The following is a 19,988-nucleotide window of genomic DNA, read 5'->3' as shown; positions in this document are numbered from 1 at the left end:
TGCCAGTGAGAGCCCCTGAATGAAGATGCCCATACCAGGACAATGTGCATGTCATGGAGACCACCACACTTGGCAGCTGGTGATGCTGCTCTGCTTTGCTTACTTTTAAACAATGGCAACATAATTTTGGAAATTTGAACAAGAGAAATGCAGACATCTGAGTTTTCACCCCACTGATAAAAATCCACTTACAAAATACAATCCTATATTGTTGTGTACAGAATTTACACTGTCATGTCCTTTGTAGTCTGTGTTGTTTTATTTCTATGAGAAGAAATCAAATGGGTTATGGAGGCATGCCCACTCTCAGAGTGGTATAAACCTACCTTTCAAACTGCCTTCAGCCATTTCTGTGAGGGGAAAAATTTGTTGTCTAGTCCTTGTTTCAGGGAAGGAATTAGCACTGTTTTTAAAATGCACACAGGCATGAATTGCTGGAAGGCAAAAGTTAAATTTTCTCCAACTCAGTGAACCATTTCTTGGTTTGTATTCAACATGGCACATAGTAATGGCTCAAGTGCTAGCTGCTAAAAATATATAAAATCTACATTGAAATTACCCCTGTGACTTTTTAGACACTACAGAAAGACACACACACACAAACACACACAAATATATCAAATATTTTCAGGTGGCAAATGTTGATGTTTTTGCCTCTGCATATTGCCCATTTATATTCAAAAGCCAAGTATTGAGTTTCCATCTAATTTTATTCACATCACCTTTGTGTCCTTTTAGTCTAGAATCTTTTGTCTTTAAACTTCCTAATTGTTTTTGCTTTATGCAGTTTCATAATGAGTCCACCAAAAACCCTATTTAATGGAGGCAGTGCTGTGTGCTTGAAATGTTAAGTTTATGTTTAGAAAACAGATCCTTTCAGTAACACTGGTTTAGGAGGACAGGTGCTGACATTCACCAAGGAGAATGAGGGATTTTCAAAATAAGATTTTGGCAGAAGGGAACCACAGCAAAACCATACCCTTCATACCATTTATCATAACGCCTGCAGTTTCTGTCAAGGCAGGTGAACAATAATAAATATCCAACCAAGGTGGTTCATTTGTATTCAGAACATTTGAATAAATAAGAAGTTCCAAAAAATCCATGTAGGCTTTTGTTCAAAGGAAAACTCCAGCCATTTCCCTCAGCTCAGCAGTCTGGAAGTTCAAAAGGTAAGAAGTGCTTCTTGCCAAGACTAAACTCTGGCAAGTATTTGAAAATAAGTTTAATTATGAACTGGCATTTTGGGGGCAGCTCAGTATAGTTGGAGTCTTGATATAAACAAGGAATGAGAGTTAAATTTATGTGTAAGAACTTGACTCTACCTCCTTTACTATTTTCTAAATTTTAGAAGCTTAACAAATACATTTCCCTCTCACCATCCATCCCCAGCTCTAGTATTTGACTTCTGAGTTTTATTTCTCAAATAATAAAAAATATTAAGAATTCAGTTTCTATAATGACAGGAAATTGGACAGATTCTAAATGCACAAAAGTATGTATACGTGCCATTTCTATATCCTGCCCTCTCTAAAATAAATCCATCTTCTTTTTTTAATTAATTAATTTATTTAATAAGTCCATCTTCTTTGAACTGAGTTTTATATATGATAAAATATACTAAACTATTTCTAGACTGCTACCTAAATATGTAGATTATTTCCAAGGAGCTAATTTATCATCATTAACATAAGACAGTTCATTTATTTATCTTTGAGTTTTTTAAAAATTAAGAAATTGCAAACTAAAAATATAGGTGATTTCTTGCTTTTTCTCTTAAAAATTTACTGAATATCTACTGTGTATGAAAAATAGAAATGGACACCATCGAAAATGTGAAAAGGGACATATGGACATTGGATTCTACAAGCTTCTACAAGTGAGGAAATTAGCACACTTTTAAATAACTCCAGCTATGATAACTATAATAATGGAAATTCCATCAAAACTATGGAAGGGATATTGAGAAATAAAAAGATTAGTCATAGATCATAAGACCCAGCAATTACACTACCATTCTACCCAAAAAGAATTCAAAACACTTATTTAAGCAAATATTGTACTATACACAAATGTTCATAGCATCACTATTTACGGTAGCCAAAAGGTGGAAACAACCAAGTGTTCATCAATTGATGAATGAAAAAAAATGGTATATTGATATAGTGGAATATTATTCATTCATAAAAAGGAATGAAATTTTGATTCTTGCTAATGTGGATGAACCTTAAAATAATTATGCTAAATGAATGAAGCTGGACACAAAAGTCACATATATTTCATTTCTATGAAATGTCAAAATAGGAAACCCACAGAAATAGAAGGCAGATTAGTGGTTTGTCGGGGGCTGGGTGGGCAAAGGGGGTTTCTTTTAGGGGTGATGAAAATATCTCATAACTAGATAAAGAGAGACAATACGGTAACTGTGTAAATGCTACTGAACTGTACACTTTAAATGGTTAGTGGTTAATTTTATGCTATATGAAGTTTACCTCAATTTGAAAAATTAAAAGGTTTGTTATGCAGGGTATACATGATAGGGATGGAATCTTCATTGAGGTATGAAGTATTGAAAAAGGTGGGCAGGTCAGGTGGTGGGATTTTTACATATTGATAGAATTGCAATGGGCTTGCCAGAAGCAAGAAACTTATTGAAAATTTTCTGGAGATTGGAGAATGTAATTTTGTTCCTGAAATGGCAGATTATATTTTCTGCTTCTTGATTGTGGTACACAGGAGGTAACTTCCCATTGCTTATTGATCAGACGTGTTTACTCTAAAGGTGTATTGTTCTGTTGATTCATTTTTTAAAGACTTGTACCTCTTTTCCAGATCTGTACGTTTTAGATGGTATCAGGGATTTTACCCTGCAGGCTCTCAGCCAGTGACATGGGCCATTGATAATGTCTACATTGGTCCCCAATGTGAAGAGATGTGTAATGGACATGGGAGCTGTGTCAATGGAACCAAATGTATATGTGATCCTGGCTACTCAGGTCCAACCTGTAAAATAAGCACCAAAAATCCTGATTTTCTTAAGGATGATTTTGAAGGTAGTCTTTTCATAAATTCTGTGTAACTTTATGAAAGAACTTATAAATTGAGTATCAATTTTATCAAAATAATTGTAAACACTGAAGAGTTCATTTAGTTCTGAATTTATTAGGGTTCCACTTTTTAAATAATCATCAAGAGCGAACAGGACCTTTATAGAGAAAAAACTAAGGCCATTTTTACTTACCCTTTATGTCACATGTAACTTCTAATTAATGAAAATTTTGGAAAGTATCTCCAGAAAGTTAGTCTTCTTGGATGGGAAGAAATGATTTATCAGAAATCTAACTTCCTTTCATTGCTTTCCCAATAACTCACTAAAGAACCTCTCATCGCTTTTTGGAGCTTGCTTTTAAACCTCTAAATCCAGCATCATTATATGTGAAGATAATGTCACAACATAGAAAAATGTACATGATGTAATAATTATATAAAAGCATTTAGATTGTAGATGCACTATGACCAAGCTATGGAAAAATATTTTCTAAGAGAAAGTCTTGTGTCATAGCTATCTATATTAGGATAATGAGATTAAAAATTTTTCTTTGTTTTTCCCAAATTTTCCTTAAAACTATATATTTATGGGTTTACAGTACATATTAAAACTAGATTTAGGTATAGATAAACAATAGAACATTATACTGCCATAAAAAGGAATGAAATATGAATACATTTTAAAGCATGAATGAACTTTGAAAACACTATGCCAAGTGATAGAAGCCAGCACAAAAGGCCACATGGTATATATTTCATATATATGAAATATCCAAAATATGTAAATCCATAGAAACAGAGAAAAATTAGTGGTTTCCAGTGGGTGGAGGTGGGAAAATGGGGAGTAACTGCTTAATGGGGGTACAAGGTTTCCTTTTGGGGTGATGAGAAACTTGAACTACCAGCAGTGATGGTTGCACAACACAAATAACATACTTAATGTCACTGAATTTTTCACTGTAAAATGGTTTAAATGGTAAACTTAATGTTTTGCATATTTTACAATAAAAATATATGAAATCTAAGATGAATAGCTGAATACAGTTGAAAGCTGACTTTCAAAACATTATTTAAGCCAGGCACAGTAATATACGCTGTGATCTCAGCAACTTGTGAGCATTAGGCAGGAAGATTGCAGGTTCAAGGCCAGCCTGGGCAACTTAATGAGACCCTATCTCAAAATAAAAAGGGCTGGGGATGTGGCTCAGTGGTAAAAACACCCAGAGTTCAATCTCCAGCACCAAAATATACATACATACATACACACACATATTATTTAATAGGAGCTATTAAGTTACACTAAAATTTCTTCTATTAAAACCATGTTTTTAAAAAATCTTTTGTTATCCCTGCCTAATACTATCCTCACATTAGAGAGGACACAGTGGAAAGACTGGTGAAAAGCCTGTATATTCTCCTTCACTTTGGGGCCACACACTCTGTGACTATGTAGTATCATTTTTTTTTTCAGTGTGGAATAATAAAAAAGAGAGACCCATCTGGCCAGACTATTAATCCTCAAGGAAAGATTTTTCCTTCTATCATGTGGGCTCTTAGATTATACTAGCCCAGGCTAAACAATTCAAATAAACTAATACGTTGAAAAGGAGCCTTCTCCCAAAATACACTTTAATATTTATGACTTTATATTTAAAAACTATATGGTGGTGCTGGCAGTGTAGCTCAGTGGTAGAGCACTTGCCTACAAGCCCAAGGCCCTAGGCTCAATCCCCAGCACTGAAAAAAATAAAACAAAAAGTACAAAATGTATTTACCATATTCCTTTTAAAATAGAATAATTATACTTGGGGTTCATGGGTAAACTACATTTCCCACTTTTTTCAGGTCAACTGGAATCTGATAGATTCTTATTAATGAGTGGTGGAAAGCCATCCCGGAAGTGTGGAATCCTTTCCAGTGGAAACAACCTCTTCTTCAATGAGGATGGCTTGCGCATGTTGATGACTCGGGACCTGGATTTATCTCACGCTAGGTAATCATTGGAAGGCTGCATTGTAATGTATGATAATGGACCTAATCAAAACAGAAAGAAGCAGAGAGATCTCAAGGACAAGGCCTTCCCTTAGAGATGCTGGACTTCTTCCTGGTGGGAGCCTCCATTAAGACACAGTTCATATCATTTCCAGTCAACACTGAAAGATTAGTTCAATAGCCACATCAGAAATGAAGCACAGCTAAACAGACAAAACCTAATATCTATTCTTTTGTAAGTTTGAGACTGGCAAATGACAATGTTTGATTTACTTTAACTTCAAGAAGATGATATTGCATCTTCTTTATCCACGTTCTACACACTTTTCATTAGTACTTGGACTATGCAGAAATTATATACATTTATTATAACACACGTAGCAAAGAGCTTAGTTGAAATGCAATACATCCTTAAATTATTCACGGTTAATTTTATCTCCACTAGCAATTTTGTTTAAGAACATTTGAGGCATGACCTTATTCTTTATAAGCATCTTTCCAATGATTCACTCACACATTCTAAGAAGTCATTTTCTAAATTGAGCACAGTCACTCAGAAACAAACATTTTAAACTGGCTCAGAGGATTATGTCCTGTCAAGATGTGTATCCCTTGATCATTTGATGAGCCAAAAACTTAAGAAAGACAATTTAACATGTATAAAATGGAACCCTGACCTATTTTTGCAAGTGAACAAAGAAATCATGTTTTTAGTTTTCGAAATATTTCAAAGTATCTTAAGATATGTCTTACATATTCATTGCCTCTTCCACCTAAATCTTTATTGATCATACATTTTATCACACTTCATATAAAATACAATTCTATCTGTGATATAATAATTTTGCAGTTATAGAAAGTAAGACTTTACTTATATTTATTCCATTTTAATATATATAGTTTAACTTGATACATTTTACTTCAGATTTTCACTAGAAGCTAATTTCTCTAATTTAGAAGTTACTAGGTTTTTCAAATAAGTAATTCTGATATGCTTTTTCTTAACTACCAACAACTTGGTAGTTATTTTATTACTAAATTAATATAAACATATTCCTAATATAAGTAGACTATATTCTGAAAATCTTTCTCTGTAAATAATTAATGTTTTTATGAGTGTAACTATCACTAGGCACTAGCCACGTATGTTTTCTTTAATCCAATGTTAAAAGCTTCATAATATAGCTCATCTCAGTAGCATGCTGTGTAGGATTTGCATATATTGACCTGACAATGCTTCATGTAAGATCCCAATTTTTCCAGGGTCATGAGACAAATAAATGGAAGGTGGGGAAATCATGAGGAATGAATTTTTTTTATATGGTACTGATAACATTTATTATGAGCCCCATTACATTTCTCGTGTTTGGCATATATGTTGAGTTCTACATGAAATTTATTCTGTATTACCATCTATCGTAGTGTCCAGACCAGGCACCAGCAGCTTGCCTGCCAAAGATAACATGTGAGCTCATTTTCACTGGCACCCCAGCTGCTTGCTACTGCTCTGTCCACCTCCCTGCCAGCTAGGAAAGCTGCCACTGGCTGGCTGCCACAGTTCTCAGCAGCCAGCATCATCCATCCCCAGACCCAGCAACAGATAGAGGCTGGCTCAGCTGGCTACCACCAACCACCCACACCCATGCTTCCCTGCCTCTGGCACAAAAGACAGAAAAGAGGTCCAGGCTTGACACACCTCTTCCAAAACTGCCTGGCCTTTTGCAAAGAGGTGCTACAACTGATGAATTTAAATGTGTCTCCCAAAACCAGTGATACGAGATCTGTAAAAGTACTGGTGAAACCTGAGAATTGATTTTGCTGATAAAGTGGCATAATCTCTATTAATTCCATTCTTCTAGTTTCAAATACTAAGGACTAGAATCCAATTTATCTTAAGTAGATAACTACACACTCCCAAATTAGAACAGCCTTTGGATCCCTCCCATCATCTTATGGAGCAGCCAAAGGGTGCAAAGAATGCTCACTTCCCTCAGATTCTCCTCTAAGGAGAGATTTGAGATCCAAATATGGGCACAGAATTGCCATTTTTCACACTTCACATTTAATTAACTCCCTTTCACATTAAAAAGGAAAATCAGGCTTTGAAGTGATTGCTTTGGACATTCATTAAATCATCATTCCTTAAAGCCATTCATTCCCCCCACATATCTTTGGTGCTTGTATTCTGTTATAATATGGATTTCTCATTGGAGTAAAAGTCTACAGTAAAGTTTACTAATGTCAGATTTGTGCAGTTCTTCATGAGACTGGGATGTGGGAAAGGTGTTCCAGACCCTAGGAGCCAGCCTGTGCTTCTACAGTATTCTCTCAATGGTGGCCTCACCTGGAGTCTCCTTCAAGAGTTTCTTTTCAGCAACTCCAGCAACGTGGGCAGGTACATTGCCCTGGAGATACCTTTGAAAGCCCGTTCTGGCTCTACTCGCCTCCGATGGTGGCAGCCATCTGAAAATGGGCACTTCTACAGTCCCTGGGTTATCGATCAGGTCAGTCCCTTCAGGATTAACTATTTTAATTTTTGTCACTTGAGCTGAACATGGCCTTAGAAAGCATTTAGTCCAATCCCTTAACTCCGTATAGGAAGTCCAGGCCAATTTAATGACTTGCCTAAGGACCCACAGCTAGATTAGATAAGGGCTTTAGCTTCCTTTCATTCTCTGGTCCCTCAATTGCATAAGCCCATGAAAATAAACCATGCAACAGAAGGCCTAGATCCTGCTCATAAAGAATGCTGCCATATGGATCCAGCAGCTTTATCAAGCCTGATACAAGGTTATAATTCCCTGAAAGGAAAATGTGCAAAACTGGCATTGGTGCCACAGAAAGTCAGCCATTTTCAAATCTTCTTTCCTGGCCTTTAAAGAAAAAAAGAGGAATAAATCTGCTCAACGTCTTTATGGACTGCCCTAAAGGAACTTCATACATAATAGAATAGAAAAAGTACCTGTGAACAAACAGTAGAGTCCATTGAATGAATTGGAACTGAAATGCCTCAGGGTACAAGTGTCCGTAAATAGAAATTTTACCTAGAAAATAATCACACGTAAGCCAAAGTTTGCTTTCCCAGCTTGGGTACATATAGTTTCCAAAGGCACAGTTTGGCCAGTGAATGCTGTGAATGGTTTTGTCAATCCTTTGATTTGTTTTCTCTAGCTTCTTGCCAGATGGGCAAGCAGACCACATAAACAAGAGCATTCTGAAAGGCCCCCTAACATTATGCTAGCTGTATAGTGCCAGCTCTGAACAGACTGGTAGATTAAAACAAACAAACAAAAAGACTGAACTTTCCCGTACCTTAAAGCCAAATTGAGAATTTAGGGTGTTGCTTTTTTTTTTTTTACTCTATTTTAGATTCTTATTGGAGGAAATATTTCTGGTAATACAGTCTTGGAGGATGATTTCACAACTCTGGATAGTAGAAAATGGCTGCTCCACCCAGGGGGCACCAAGATGCCCGTGTGTGGCTCTACAGGTGATGCCCTGGTCTTCATTGAAAAGGCCAGCACCCGTTATGTGGTCACCACAGACATTGCTGTGAATGAGGATTCATTCCTACAGATAGATTTTGCTGCCTCCTGCTCAGTCACAGACTCTTGCTATGGTAAGTCATCCATCTCCAGACAGGGCCAAACATCTGTGGCTGCCTCTGCTCTAGGACCATTCAGAACCTCTGATAAGTCCATGTGTGATACATAGATGAATTGTGAGTTTCTGAAATATTATTGAATTTTGTCTTCAGTAGGTACATTCTGACTCAAAAAGTTAAGGTCCAGTAAGTGAGCAATATGATTTTTATATGTACTTGTATAGTCATGAATTTTAAATCACCAGCAAAATTGACATTCAGAATTCCTGTAGGAAGGTCAAAATTTGAGAATTCTGCTCAGTTTTTTTAACTATTTAAAGACTGATCATTAAAATATATAATTAATATATTCTCTGTGTGTTAATAATTAAATGAACATTATACATTAATTTACAGTTATAAATTATATAGCACTTAATGCATTTATATAATTTATGTTACTAGTATGATATTAAATTATAAATATACAACATGTATAGCTATGAAGCAATAATTTTGCTGTAATCACTCTGAAAGTTTCTCATTATAAAGGAGGATTCAGCAAAATTTACTTTTTTCACTAGATCATATTTCCTTGAAATAAAAAGTATTTCAATATAAAAATTTAAAGATAATAATAATGTACAGAAGTATTTCAATATAGAAATTTAAAAATAATAAATAATGTACAGAAATATTTCAATATAGAAATTTAAAAATAATAAATAATGTACATAATAAATAATGTACAAAATATGGGGAAACATTTCAGAGTAAGAAACACAAATATAGGGAAAAATCAAATTGACATTTGATTGAAAATAAAATATAGAAACGTGATAAGTGACTATGGTTCTTGGGTCTGTTTCCTGTTGCAGCTATTGAACTGGAGTACTCAGTGGATCTTGGATTGTCATGGCACCCACTGGTGAGGGACTGTCTGCCTACCAATGTTGAATGCAATCGCTATCATCTGCAGCGGATCCTGGTGTCAGATACTTTCAACAAGTGGACCAGAATCACTCTGCCTCTCCCGCCTTACACTAGGTAGGGATGCTTCTGCATGAACTGACCCAACTTCCATTGGCATATTTTAGCACAGAAAGTTTAAATGGGATAGATGAGGTTTTGTTACCTGTCCATGGTACTGCTATATATGAACTATTAAGGCAATCTTAATAAAAATAAGGTAAGCTTGTTTTGTGGTGACATTATTCTGAATATTCCCAAAATCAAGGCCTTTACTTTAAAAATATTTTTTAAAGAATGGCCTATAGAAGAAAACATTGGCTCCATTAACCAACTTTTTCAACCAAATTTAGAGATGCCAAGAACAAATAATTTAAATAGGTCAGTTGAACACAAAATAGATTTAAATTGAGCATATTTGCCAGTTATACTGACATAATGTAGTGAGCATTATCATATGAATGGATGTAGCAAATAATTTTGTGTTAACATTAGCTTCTGCTTTGGGAATTTTATTTTGAACAATATCTTGAGAATCATCACCCGGAGCATTCTCTTCTGTGAAAGACAGTTGTAAATGCTTCATTCACTGTGTCTATGGGAAATGGTCGTGGCTTAAGAAAATTGCCTGGTAAATGCTGGTAAAGAAGTCGAATCTAAATTACCTGTGCACTTATTCTGCTATTCGGGTAAGGCAGAGGATTAACTGCTTAGTAGAATAGTGTAATATGACTCTTTCACCATCGAAAGTACGTCTTTATCATAGGAAAACTTTAAAAATCTTGATAGAAACTCCTGTTCCCTCCAAGAAAATAGTGATCAGTTTCTGCCATTAAGAAAGAAGCAACTAACGCAGCATGTGGAATAAGAGTTATAGTTTGGTCTCATTATTGTTCTGTCACCTCCCCACAAATGAAGAATGAATAAATCTCTTAGCAAATGGCCATAAAATCCAACCATTCATCTGGACGTAACTTTTCTTGGGATTATCATAAATGTGATGGTTTCAGTTACTAACAGCCCAGGGCTGCTTTACAATTGCTGGCTCAGAGGCACGAGGCTATATTAACTGTCAGCACACTTGCCAAGTTTAAATGAGATACGTGAGATTTTGTTGCTCGTTAAAGGTATTGCCATGCATGAATTATTAAGGCGATCTTAATAAGTAAAATAGAAAAAAAAACTCCATTAAGGCAGCAGTATTTTAAGTCTTTATGAATTCTATGAATTATTACCCAGCTACTCGGCCGCATTTTGCAAATAAGCGACATTCTAAGATTTACTCCAGCTAGTCATTATACCCTGGAGTCTTTTACTCAAGAAAAGTAATTATTTCTCATCTTTTAATCTATCTTTTAATTGTCTCTTGCACATACCCACAAGAATTTTGACCCTTTCAAATGATATTTGAAAAAATCTGATGAGCATTCATTTACTCCTCTTACCTTCTGTTACCGTATTGAAAATTTGCAGTTTGTTTACTGTATTACCCTCAAGGCTCATGTTGCACAATGGTCTTCAAGGTGACACTGTCTTATAACAAAGCCCTTTGGGTAATTCAGAAAGAAATGTGCATGGTTGTAACCCAGGCTGGACCCCCTTCTTATCATGCTCTGCCACATGCCAAAGATCATTAGAACAACATACCAGCCTCAGAGCACTTTCCTCAAACATAAGTTAACATATCTATACTCTGTCAACTCTTAATTCCCCTACATGTTAAATATGGCATGTTCTTGTTTTAGGTTAAGCTGACTGTCTTGTGGTCTGGAAATGTGTTCAAATGTTAAATGTTTATGTGGCCCACCAGCCAGAATTGAGGATTTCAGTTTGTAGCTCTTTGCCATAATAAATGTGATGTTGACAACTTAAAATCTGTGCTAAATAAGGGTTGGGAATGACTGTGACCATGTGACATTGCCGCTTTCTCCACTCACTTATCATGTGACCATAGGTTAGGATCCCAGTATTTTTGCCACAGTGGTAGTGAAAGTAAACCAAAGTTGATTGTCCACAAATTAGCATCAAACCATTCATCAATCAAACTGAAATGGTCAGTAATCATCAGTAGCAATTATTCATTCATGAAGCAAATTATCCACTCATAAAGCAAATACTTTTGAACTGCTTAATTATGCACTGGATCTTGGTGCAAATGAGATGTATCTCTGCCTCAAAGACCTTTTAGGTCAATGAGAGAGTTATTAGCCAGAAATACCCTAGTAGTCATGGAAGTAAATATACAATCCAACTATGCAATTATGGAGATCAGATACATGATGCTACAATATTGGATGTCATAAGGAAATTTCATTTGATCAAGACCATGGAATAATTTCTCAAGAAACTGGTAATTTAGGTAGGATATAAAGGGTGAATGGGAACTAATTAGGTAAAGAATAAGGGTAAGAGTGTTCCAGGTAAGAATAATGGCCTATCGTAGGAGGAAGTGAGCATGTTTGAGATACTGTACATGTGGATTAGACAGACGATGGTAGGGCAGGCAGAGTAAGGTGTGAGATGATGTCAGACCATGAAGAGCAGGTTTTATTAAAGATTTGAGGATTTATTATAGGAACACCAAAAAGGCCATGGGACAGGGACAGGGAGCCATGATCAGATTCAAATTCAGAAAAGCTTATTCTAACTGGAATAAAAATTGGAGGGGATAAGAATAGATGCAAGGAGGCTCCTAAAGAGGTGGAAATGCTTGTAGTTTGGACTTAAGAAGAGAAGTGTAGAAATTTAAGAGACAGGGAGACAAGAACAGTAGACCAACTTGATGATGAAATGAACATGGGAAGTTGAGGGAAAGGGTGGCATTGAAGGTGTCTCCCTGGTTTCTGAGTTGCAGAACTGAATGGATGCTGGTCCTTCTCACTGGGAAGGGAACATTGAGACTAAACAGAAGATACAATACACTGCTGGAGGCATTGCTATATTCAACAATAAATAATTGGGGTAGATTTATCATTTATTCTTTGCCTTACACATTGGTTAGGTTAGATTTTCCTGGAAAAAAGAAGATGAATGTGTAGTATAGGAAGAGCTCTGCCTTTTCAGCCCTAAGAGTCTGTAAACAAACTATAGACAATTATTACTGAAGTTTCCAAACTTCAGTTTCCTCATCTGAAAAATAGAGGTCCTTTTAACCATACCAAAAAAAAAGCTAATAATTGTGCATGGAAGTATGTATAGCATTATAAATCATTTTTACTTTTATGAATTAACCGTATGATCACACTTGTTAACCATAGCCCAAGTTTATTGTCAGATTTAAAACGAAGAAATCTTCTGAAGTCCCAGTGTAGCTTCCCAAGCATGAGCCCATGGTTCTGCTTTGCCACTGTCTTAACTCATTGCCCTAAAGGAGGTTACAACCCATTGGAGGAAAATGAGAAGTATACCTAAGGGACAACTTAAACATAATTAATGCTGTGTATAATTTAGAGCTTCACTGGGGAAGAGCTAGAAATGCTACAGATGTGGAAATGAGAGAAAGTGTTGAATTGCCAGAGTTACAGGGTTTCATGGGAGTGTTGAACCCTGGACTTGAAGAATGGCTAGGAATTAGGTGGGTAAAGGGAAGAACATTTTAAAGCAGGGGAACCAGCGGAACAAGGCAGGAACCTGTGGACATGATCCTGGAAGAGGCACAGGAGTTGCTGATTAAAGCAGAGGACTCATATCTGGAAGCTGCTAGTTAGTAGAGTCGGGTTAACTTGCAGCAAGCATTGAAGCAAGGAAAGGGGGTTAGACTTGTAGGGAAAATGTACTACTCTGGTGTTTCTTGAGCTGGCAATATCCTTGTAAGAGAAAAAAAAATGGAAGAACAGAGAGACTTAAGAGAAGGTGGCAGAGGTGTTATGCTAATGACCTATTGATAAAGGAAGAAGGGTCAGGGCTACGGCTAACACGGAGGGACGAGGTACTTTAGTTAGAGAAAATTTTAAAGAAAGTTGATAAAATTCAGTCACTGACTTCTTCTTCATTAGACTCACAAGAGATGTCTCTGAAGTTTAAAGGCTGGCAGGCTAGTGAGAAGAAGTGTTGTAGTTAATCTTTAAACAAGGTGGTATCAGCATCCAAAGTGTTGTAGTTAATCTTTAAACAAGGTGGTATCTACTAAATCTACTAAAGTAGATTCCAGGAGGTACAATATGGCAAGTTAAGTCAAAATTTGCCAAATTAAATGTGATGGCTGGAAATACATAAGGAAATATCTATTTGCTAGAGAGTTGAGAATCTGAGCCGAAGGGAAATTTAATAAACTTTGGAGGTATGAGCATGGAAGTGATAGACAATGCTATCAAACTGCATCAGCTCTCCACAAGAGAGTTTTCAGAAAGAAAAGAGAGGATTCCTAAGTGCAATAACGGGAGTGGAAGTGGTTAACAAAGGAACTGAGAAGACTCAGTCAAAAGCCAAAATAACATGGTGGCCATAAGCCAATTCAGAAGAGATTATCAAGCAAGAAGAGATGGTCCTCAGTGACATAAGCTACAGAGAGTAGTAGAGAAAAAAGTTTCACAGTAAACTTACAGGATTTTTCAATTAGAAGATAATCAGTGACCTTCAAAAGAACAGTTTCAGGAAGCTACTGGAAATAAATACAGTTTTCTGGCCCCAGAGCCCATGGGCTTAACCACTATATTAGTACTACATCTTTATTACTTGCCTAAGAGATATGGTCCTAGGAGAAATAGGAATGGAAGAATGCCAAGAGTTCTTGAGAAAGACTGAAAATGGAGACAGAAAGATGCTAAAATCCATTTCATAGCCCCTCATCTGAATCTGCCTCCTCTTCTTTACTAACCCAGTCCTAAAATAACAGGTAACTCAAATGGCAAGGGTTCTTGAAATGTCACCTGAGAACCAGGGTGGGTCAATGGAAGGGTAGGTAATTCAAATCCACCGAGAAAAAGAGGGGGGGAGTGATCACTGGAAGGCTCAGGTGTGACATGGCTATTTTAAGTCACAGTTTGAAGATGATCTATTCCTTCAACTAGCCCTCATGACCCTGCTGATACCACCTTGTTTAAAGATTAACTACAACACTTTGGATGCCAGGTGGTTTTAGCCACAGCATGGAAGCTACTTAATGTTTGCTAGAGGTTCCAAGGAAAAGTGGGAAGCAAAAGAAAGGGTGAACTGTGGAAGGATTGGGGTAATGGGAAGAGGGTGAAGGAGGCTGTAAAATTTTGCAAGCAAATAAATTTATTGAGGAAGGATATTTTCCAATGACATTCCTACATACTATAACTACTAGCAAAGAAATGGAGTCGTGCTAAGAAAACCAAATAACTAAGCTTAATGTTTGCTGGGTTCTTCAAACATTCAAGAGTTAAAAGTTCATTTTATATTATGTGTGTGTGTATTTGTAGATGGACATAATACCCTTTATTTTATTTTTTTATCTTTATGTAGTGCTGAGGATTGAACCCAGCACATGCTAGGCAATCACTCTACCACTGAGCCACAAACTCAGCCCTACAAGTTCATTTTTTTAAGGAGAGATTTTTATTCTTGCCCTCATTCTCTTTATTTCTGTCAATTGTTACTTCCAGCATAATAGCATCTTTTGAAAACCTTTTTGCAAGCATTCACATTACTGACTATCTCATTAAAAACTTTCACCCAAGCCAAACAAGTATTGGACTTTTCTTTCATATCATCTTCTCACATATCATTTTACTTCTTTGAACGTTGCTGCCATTATTTTACAAAAATATTGCTGGTATTTCAGGACCGTAGGACATAGTAAAATAATTTTGTCTAATACAATTCATGCTACTATTGATTTTCACCTACTAAATATATTAATATATTTTGGATACTCTGTTAAAGCAAATTAAATATAGTTTTACTTCCATTACAATAGAGAATAAAACTAATTACATAAATTCTGCAACTACTGTCAGCTTTATTCATTGTTAACATTGTTTTCAAAGTTTTATCAGAGAAGTGTAGTTTGGCTGTGTTTTGCATATATGGATTATTAAGACTGTTTAATGTTAACTACAAGTCAATCTCCATTGAGGAAATAGATATTTTACAAATTATAAAAAAAAAAATGTCTTGTATTTGATGGCTGGTCCAATGTATTTGATGCCCTCAGTGGACTTAGTCAAAATACATTGTTTTTATGTCATAATTACTTATAATTATCAGCAAAAATAATTTTAAAATTAGCTGGGCATGGTAAAGCATGCCTGAAATCCCAGTTACTCAGGAGGCTGAAGCAGGAGAATTACAAATTAAAGGACAGCCTGGACAATTTAGCAAGACTCTGCCTCAAAAAAATGATAGTGGGTCATGGGTATAACATAGTACTAGAGCACCCTATGTTTAATCCCCATGCTACAAGTTTTTAAAAAAACAACTAATTAGTTAATTAATTAAAATCTATATTAATCTAAAAATGACAGCCACATTCTTTTATTTTTAATTCTCAAATTAATATTTTCACTGAGATTTTAAAAGGACTACAGATAATTTTTGCTCACAATGTTGACTCTTTAAAATCTAAACATAGAAAATTAAAGAGAATAGTTTACCAGTCCTCCACGTACTTTAGCTTTGACAATTATCAATTCATGTCTGATATCATTGTTTCATAACTAGTAGTGCTTGCTCCTATCTTCTGTGTTATTTTAAAGCAAATCCTAGACAGCATCTTATGTCAACTGTAGATATTTTTGTGTGTATCATTAGAAGAGAGGGACTTTAAAACAACAAATCTGTGATATTGTTATCATGCCTAAAAAATTAGTTGTAATTTCTTATTCTGTCTTTATTTTATATTCAGTGTTCCAATTTCTCCATCTCAAAATGCGTCATAGGTTTTTTTTCCAGTCAAGATAAATCAGTATAATTGGTAGAAATGTCTCTTAAGTCTCCTTTAACCTCTAGATCCCTCTGCCTTCCTTTTGTAATGGGGACTGTGAGACTGAGAGGTTATTTTATTTTCCCCAACATCACACAGTCAGTGGTTAGGCCAGGATTGTTACAAAGTTCTCCATTTATTCTCTACCAAGGGAAAAAGAAAGGCCAAGTAGGGTGGCTCATTTAAAATCTTCTCTTACTAACTTTGATTTTTAGAGGTTGTGTGCAAAATAGTTTGAAAGATCTACTGAACAGGAATACAAAGTAATAATGAAACGAGATCCTTCCTTGTTTTATTAGTGAATCGGTGTGTGACCTGGGTCATTGGGCCTCATCTTCACTGTTAGAGTGGGAGGATGAAGCCACCCTGAAGAAAAGAGCAGAAACTGAAATGTATTGAAATCTATTAAAAGATGTGGAGGCAGTGTTGGGAAACATACCAAGAGGCTAGTGATAGGAACCATGTTATTGGCAGTAACTTTCTAACTGCTTAGCAATGGTGTAGGATCCACAGCTCATTTGTTCTAGGACAGAGAGAGGTTATTGAGAGATCTAGAACCCAGAAATAGGGGAGTGATATAAAGTGTTTTATTAGGAAATACTTATGGGGAAGAGTCTGTGGCAATGGGCTAGATAGGAGACTTCTCCAGAGTCCATTGGCTTTGGTAGGACAGGAGCACCTCTGTCCCTCACAGTGCTTTACCACAGTGCTTTCACCTCCTTTCCTTCACAATGGTGCTCCAGGAAAAAAACATTTCTCCCTCACAGCATTTTATCCAGTGGTAATCACCCAGGGACATAAATTCTTTCCACAGTGCCCCAAGTTCCACACCAGTTACCAAAGAGAGAGGAGTTGTATCATCTAGACTATAGAAGTTAAGCAGCATTAGCTTGCTTAACTTTCTTTGTTCCTAGTCTGACCAGCACCCCAAGGAGCAGCTGTCCTGGCATATGTGCAAAAAAAAACTAGTTTTCTACAAATAAAACTAACTTGTCCTAGTTCCCAGCATACATGAGAGAAAGTTAATGTCCTTCAAGATACTACCATCCAGACATTCTGGCCTGGTTGCTCTCTGTTCCCTTGACTTGGCCAGGTCCCCAGGAACTGAAAGGGTCATTCCAGAGACATTGTGTTTTACTGTCCTTCTTTTTCTTTAAGGATGACATAAATGAATATTTATTTATTAAACAACACTCATGTAGCCTTGCTTTGTGCATTAGATGGGGAGGAAGTGGTATAAATTTAAAAATGTATGCAAAAGGAGAGATTTCAAGGATGTGTAAAAATTAAAAATCTGCTCTGGGGCCATTTTTTCTCCAACTCCAAGAAGCAGCAGCTGGTGGTAGCTATCATTATAAGGAACCTTCAGGATAAAGGATGACACCTGCCAAGGGATACACCGAGATACTTGTAGGTCTCGGTAAACATGAACTAATTAATTTTCACAACACCCTTGTGAGTCAGGAAGTAGCATTTCCTAGTTCTACAGATGGGGAAGTGTCAGCACATAAACATAAGTGATTTGGCCCTTTCACATAGCAAGACTGTGACAGTGCTGGGAATAAGGAGTCTTATTGAAAGGCTTAGCGGTTGAATTCAACTTCCAGATCTTTGCTAACTTATATTTTAGTTCTTCCCCTTAGTGACAGTGTTTCTTTTTATGAAGTAATATTGGATGATATATGCACCCTTGTTTTATGGGCACATAATTACTAGGTATAATTATTCCTAAGAATATAAAAATCACCTTTTGAGAAGGATCTTTAGAAATGGTCAAATGTAACCTCCTTATTATGGATGTTAAATTACTCACCGTCGACATAGAACTCTTTGGTGGCAGAGCAAAAAATTAGAGCCCTCACTCACTTTACCTCCACTGGCCAACTCTGGTTTTAGTACATTCTTCACCTGGTCTCCCACTGTTTCCTTTTCTGTGGAACTCCAGAGAGCTGCACAAATGAAAATGTCAGGGTTGGAAGTCCCCACAAAGGCTGTCAACTCCAACAATGCATCAGGCTCTTAAATCTTCTGTCCGATCTCTCTGTTCAGTGGTTGCCCAGACAGTGATTAAACATAACCATGACTGGAAAGCCACCACCTGCTGGGCAGCCCGTGCCACCTCACACCTGCTGGGAAGCTCTCTCCTCCCCTTCAACAGCTACCAAGTCACTGCCCTGCACAGCTGACCCCAGGCCCTGCTCTACAAAATGTCTTTTATTTTACTTTGGGGGGGCATCTTTATTGCTATCAACTTAATATTCTCTCAGTGACTATTTATGAAGTGCAATCTATAGGTGCCAACAATAAGATGATAATTAAGGAGAATAACCTAACCAGAGGGAACTACATATAAATGTGCAGTTTAAACACAAAATGATAAGAACTTCGATGAAGCATGTATATGATATTAGGGGAACAAGGAATGTTTATTTTTATTTACTATCTATAAGCTCTGAGGTTACCAAACAATATTCCCTGCCTTTTAGAAATGTAAGAATTCAAAAGAAAGACACAATACAGATATAAATGTTGACTAGTTATCAGAATACAAGAATTGAGTTATGAAAATATGGCATTCCATTATGTTACTTACAGATGGTGCTGCATGTAAACAGACATAGCTGTTAATAAATTCTGTCATTAAAAATAGCAGAGTCACTGAGCTGCACAGCTCCAAATGGGGAGAGATCTTTACAACATTGCCTTCTATGATAATGGTGGCCCCGATACAAATTCCCTCTACCTACAGAGCACTGCTTAGCGCTAGGTGCTGTCCATTAAATGTACAATGTCAAGTAGAAAGGGATCAACTCCACCCACTCCCTTATAACTTAGCATTCCAAGGAGACAGGTAGCATCAAATATATGTGCAGAGCAACATATGATTATGATTAGGCTGAATACTGTGAAAGGAAACGAACAGTTTTCTATGACAGAGAATAACAGGGAACAAACATTTTTAAAGGAGTCAAGAAAAAAATTGTCTATGATGACTTGACACTTCCTCAGAGATCTGAAGGACCCACAGGGATGAACCAGGCATAGAAAAAGTGAGAGAGAAGACGAGCATGCATGCAGGAAGGTGGGAAAGAGTTTGCTTTGGGCACTGAGGGAAGTGAGGCTCTCGACATGAGTGGCCAGAATGAAGGAAAGGAGAGGGCCTTGCTCAGGCTAAACCTCATGAGGGTTTGGGGTTTAAGTGAAATGCAACAGGAAGTGATAGGAGAAAATTAGGCAGAGATGACTTTGCTGGGGGAACATATGGGAGCTGGGGAGCAAGGAGAACTGTAGAGAGATCAGTGGTGCACAGATGCATAGGAGACACTTATTGGACTGAACTATTTATTTTCCAGAAAGAAGATTTTAGTTCTGATTCATTTCTTTTCTATTTTCTACATTTTATGTAAATGTTTTCAATTAGAAAGTACAAGATCCTTGCTGTTGTTTGATCTTTTGTACCCTTTAAAACTGATATTCCTCAGTCAAAAGCCAACACACATGTGGATCAAT

At 36.5% G+C, this 19,988-nt stretch overlaps 1 protein-coding gene and 1 long non-coding RNA gene across 10 annotated transcripts in view; one reads left to right on the top strand and one right to left on the bottom strand.

Annotated features, from left to right (window-relative positions):
* LOC124106496 (uncharacterized) overlaps positions 1-409 on the bottom strand; it is a 31,843-nt gene extending 31,434 nt beyond the window's left edge. For all 9 annotated transcript variants that reach the window (XR_009228598.1, XR_009228600.1, XR_009228605.1 and 6 more), the window contains exon 1: positions 327-409. This is a non-coding gene — a long non-coding RNA (uncharacterized LOC124106496). The remainder of the gene's footprint in view (positions 1-326) is intronic.
* Reln (reelin) overlaps positions 1-19,988 on the top strand; it is a 473,157-nt gene that overhangs the window by 405,782 nt on the left and 47,387 nt on the right. The window contains exons 42-46 of the mRNA XM_046464128.2: positions 2,833-3,053; positions 4,894-5,041; positions 7,286-7,544; positions 8,410-8,659; positions 9,502-9,670. Of these exons, the coding sequence (XP_046320084.1) occupies positions 2,833-3,053; positions 4,894-5,041; positions 7,286-7,544; positions 8,410-8,659; positions 9,502-9,670 (1,047 nt within the window). The remainder of the gene's footprint in view (positions 1-2,832; positions 3,054-4,893; positions 5,042-7,285; positions 7,545-8,409; positions 8,660-9,501; positions 9,671-19,988) is intronic.

The sequence above is a fragment of the Marmota monax genome, unplaced genomic scaffold, assembly GCF_021218885.2.
Source record: "Marmota monax isolate L192 unplaced genomic scaffold, Marmota_monax_Labrador192_F-V1.1 WCK01_AAM20220418_F8-fsc00065, whole genome shotgun sequence".
Taxonomy (NCBI): Eukaryota; Metazoa; Chordata; class Mammalia; order Rodentia; family Sciuridae; genus Marmota; species Marmota monax.
The sequence above is the reverse complement of the archived record's forward strand: the minus strand, read 5'-3'. Positions and strand labels throughout refer to the sequence as shown.